The sequence below is a fragment of the Palaemon carinicauda genome, chromosome 43, assembly GCF_036898095.1.
Source record: "Palaemon carinicauda isolate YSFRI2023 chromosome 43, ASM3689809v2, whole genome shotgun sequence".
Taxonomy (NCBI): domain Eukaryota; kingdom Metazoa; phylum Arthropoda; class Malacostraca; order Decapoda; family Palaemonidae; genus Palaemon; species Palaemon carinicauda.
Genome location: NC_090767.1, coordinates 13,892,918 through 13,896,597, shown reverse-complemented (window position 1 = coordinate 13,896,597; position 3,680 = coordinate 13,892,918). Strand labels below are relative to the sequence as shown.

The 3,680-nt window shown below is 37.1% G+C and overlaps 2 protein-coding genes across 2 annotated transcripts; both read right to left on the bottom strand.

Annotated features, from left to right (window-relative positions):
- Positions 1-1,465: 1,465 nt before the first annotated feature.
- Positions 1,466-1,906, bottom strand: LOC137633723 (uncharacterized). Its single transcript, XM_068365970.1, has one exon. The coding sequence runs from the start codon at positions 1,904-1,906 to the stop codon at positions 1,466-1,468; it is 441 nt and encodes a 146-aa protein (XP_068222071.1).
- Positions 1,907-1,979: 73 nt separating this feature from the next.
- LOC137633722 (uncharacterized) lies at positions 1,980-2,951 on the bottom strand. Its single transcript, XM_068365969.1, has one exon. The coding sequence runs from the start codon at positions 2,949-2,951 to the stop codon at positions 1,980-1,982; it is 972 nt and encodes a 323-aa protein (XP_068222070.1).
- Between the last annotated feature and the right edge of the window lie 729 nt (positions 2,952-3,680).

The following is a 3,680-nucleotide window of genomic DNA, read 5'->3' as shown; positions in this document are numbered from 1 at the left end:
TGCCTTTGTCCACATGATAAAAAAACAGTACAGATGAATCTTTATCAAGGAACACTGCATACTGGAACAAGTGATTCTTCTTCTCTCCACTGAGTCCATCTTTTGGATTTTTTGCTTTTACCTGGAAGGCTGGAATACACTTGGCATTGAGAACTTTTCTTCCATTGGCTTTTGATCCAGAAGGTTCATAAGTACCATAACAAACCCAAAAGCTTTTCTTCCAGTATTCCATTACATTGGAATCTCCTTAAGGGGAGCGTACTAAAAGAGGTCACACTTATTTTTTCTGCATTTGTCCATATGATAAAGAAACAGTACAGGTGAATCTTTATCAAGGAACACTGCATACTGGAACAAGTGATTCTTCTTCCTTCCACTGAGTCCATCTTTTGGATTATTTGCTTTTACCTGGAAGGCTCTAATACACTTGACATTGAGAAATTTTCTCTCAATGGGTTTTGATCCAGAAGGTTCATAGGTACCATAACAAACCCAAAAGCTTTTCTTCCAGTATTCAATTACATTGAAATCTCCTTCAGGGGAGCGTATTAAAAGAGGTCTCACTTATTTTTTCTGCATTTGTCCACATGATAAAGAAACACTACAAGTGAATCTTTATTATGGAACACTGCATACTGGAACAAGTCTGACTTCTTCCCTTTGCTGAGTACATCTTGTAAATTATTCACTTTTACCTGGAAGGCTGGAATGGACTTGGCACTCTCTTGATCCATAAGGTTCATAGGTATAATAACAAACTTAAAAACTTTTCTTCCAGTATTAGGGTACATTGGAATCTCCTTCAGGGGAGAGTATTAAAAGAGGCCACACTTATTTTTTTTTGCATTTGTCTACTTGATAAAGAAACAGTACAGGTGAATCTTTATCAAAGAACACTGCATACTGGAATAAGTGAGACTTCTTCTCTTTACTGAGTTCATCTTGTAAATTATTCACTTTTACCTGGAAGGCTGGAATGCACTTGGCACTCTCTTGATCCAGAAGGTTCATAGGTACAATAACAAACCCAAAATTTTTTTTCCAGTATTCCAGTAAATTGGAATCTATTTTAGGGGAGCATACTAAAAGAGGTCACACTTATTTTTTCTGCATTTGTCCACTTGATAAGGAAACAGTATAGGTGAATGTTTATCAAAGAACACTGCATATTGGAATAAGTGAGACTTCTTCCCTCTGCTGAGTCCATCTTGTAAATTATTCACTTTTACATGGAAGGCTGGAATGCACTTGTCACTCTCTTGATCCAGAAGGTTCATAGGTACAATAACAAACCCAAAAACTTTTCATTCAGTATTCCAGTACATTGGAATCTATTTTAGGGGAGCATACTAAAAGAGATCTCACTTATTTTTTCTGCATTTGTCCACTTGATAAAGAAACAGTACAGGTGAATCCTTATCAAAGAACACTGCATACTGGAATAGGTGAGACTTCTTCCTTCTGCTTACTCCATCTTGTAAATTATTCTACTCTCCCTATCCATCTGATTCTTCTTGTTATTTACTTTATGAACATGCTCTTTTTTTTCTTTTTTTCTCTTCATTTGATTTTTGTTGCAGTTATCTCTTTTTTTCTCCTTCTTTCCCTTGTTCCCCTTCTCATGTAAATATTGCCCTATCAAAAGATTATTGATTTGCTGTGCTCTTAGAATCTCCGCCTTAAGTGTTTTGATTTTCTTGTTCTTTTTCCACAATTTTGTATAGACGTGTCTGTCAAGTCTCCTGAGACCATCCTTTAGATATATATTTTTCTCCCGCATATCCTCATTTCCTCTTCTTAATTCTGCTATGTCACTCTCTAGTTCCTCAATACGAGTGGTGTTTATTTTCTCCTTCTGATTCTTGCTATTCTCTTGTTTCTGAGTCTCCTCTTTTTCGTTCTCCATCTCTCCCTCCTAATTCTTGTATTTTTTCTTAATCTTCTTTCCTTTCTTCTTTTCCTCCTGATTCTTATTTTTCTTAATCTTCTTCTTTCCATACTCCATCTCTTCCTTCTGATTCTTGATATTCCTTTTTCTGGGTCTCCTCTCTATTCTCTCTTTCGTATTTTTTCATATCTACATCAAATTCGTATGCGTAATAAAACTCATTGGTTAACTGGTGTGTTTTGGTCTTTTCTGGAGAGCTTTTCGAAGTTCGGTCAATGCCCTCCCAATTGTATATCCGTCTTTTCTGAATATGCTCCTTCTTTTCTTTGATCCTCTCCTCCTGTGTAAATAGCCTCATCAAAAGATCATTGATTTGCTCTTCTCTTAGAAGGTCCTTCTTGAGTGGTTTGATTTCCTTTCTATTTTTCCACAATTTTTTACGCTTGTGTCTGTCTTGTCTCCTGAGACAATCCTTTAAATATCTATTTTCCTCCTGCAGATCATCCTTTTCTCTTCTCAATTCTGCTATTTCCCTCTCTAGTTCTTCAATACGAGTGGTGGTCGTTTTTTCCTTCCGATTCTCCCTCTCTTCCGGATTCTTATTTTTCTTCTTAATTTTCTTTCCTTTCTCTTTCTCTTGATTCTTTTTCACCTTTTTAATTGTATTGTTCTTATTCGTTTTATTCCTGTGGTCCTTTGCATTCTTTTTATTAAATTCCTCCTCTTCTTTTTTATGAAATTTTTCCTCTGGATTTCTATTCATCGCCTCCTTTTTGTTATTCTCCTTTTTAATTTTATCGTTCTTATTCTTCTTATTTCCATTGTCCTTCACAATCTTTTTATTAAACTTTTCTTCTTTCTTTTTAATCTTCTTCCTCTTCTCATTTCTTTCCTTTTCATTTGCTTTCTGATTTGCCTCCTGTCTTAAGAGCTTTATTTTTTCAATGCTCTCCTCCGCAGCACCGCTTAAACTCTCCCCTAAACGGCATTCCAGAATCTCTCCCAAATTTTCATCTAAGTCGAGTGTGACGTTTTTCCCGTCATTCCCTTGCATATAACACATATTGCATTCAGGCGTGTCACTCACTGACGAGGTAAATTTGTAATTATTTGAAGATGTTACAAAAGAGCACTTGAAACATTCAATCTTCTCGTTTTTTTCTCCTCGCCGTCAGGGATTCACCAGTGGGACACGATCATATCTGGAGATTTGGAGGCCAAGATTTTCTAGCAAATTGCGTTCCATCATCTGGCAGTTATTTCTGAAAAAGTTATACCGACGCAAGTTCCAGGAATTTTGTAAGTCCGTAATTGCTTCCCAAACCTGACGTGGTGCCAGGTTTGAGAAGTAGTAGGTGCCTACTACACATCCCTTGTCTGATGGAGGTTTTTCCCAGTAAAATGGTACTGCCCACTCTTTACCAGCATGGTCCAAATCGATTCCGCCTGCGAAATATCGCTTCCTACTACCCCAGTCAAATTCAACCAGGGCATGCGTTGCCCGTAACTTGCGTAGCAGTTTGCTCAGATCCTCGTTTTCCTTGGCTTTCTCACAGAACTGCGACTCTCGTAGAGTTACTATGCAGGGACCTTCGTTGATGTCCATTTCTTCCCTTCTTAGATTTAAGAAAAATTTATCTCAAATTTCCTGTGGTGCACATTTGCACCGTTTATTTTCACAATGTGGGCATTCGTTTATGAACTGAATTGTCTCACATTCTGCCCATTGCCATATACAGTTTTCTTTTTTACAAACTAGACACTGGTTTCTTTGATTCGTCTCACAGTTTTT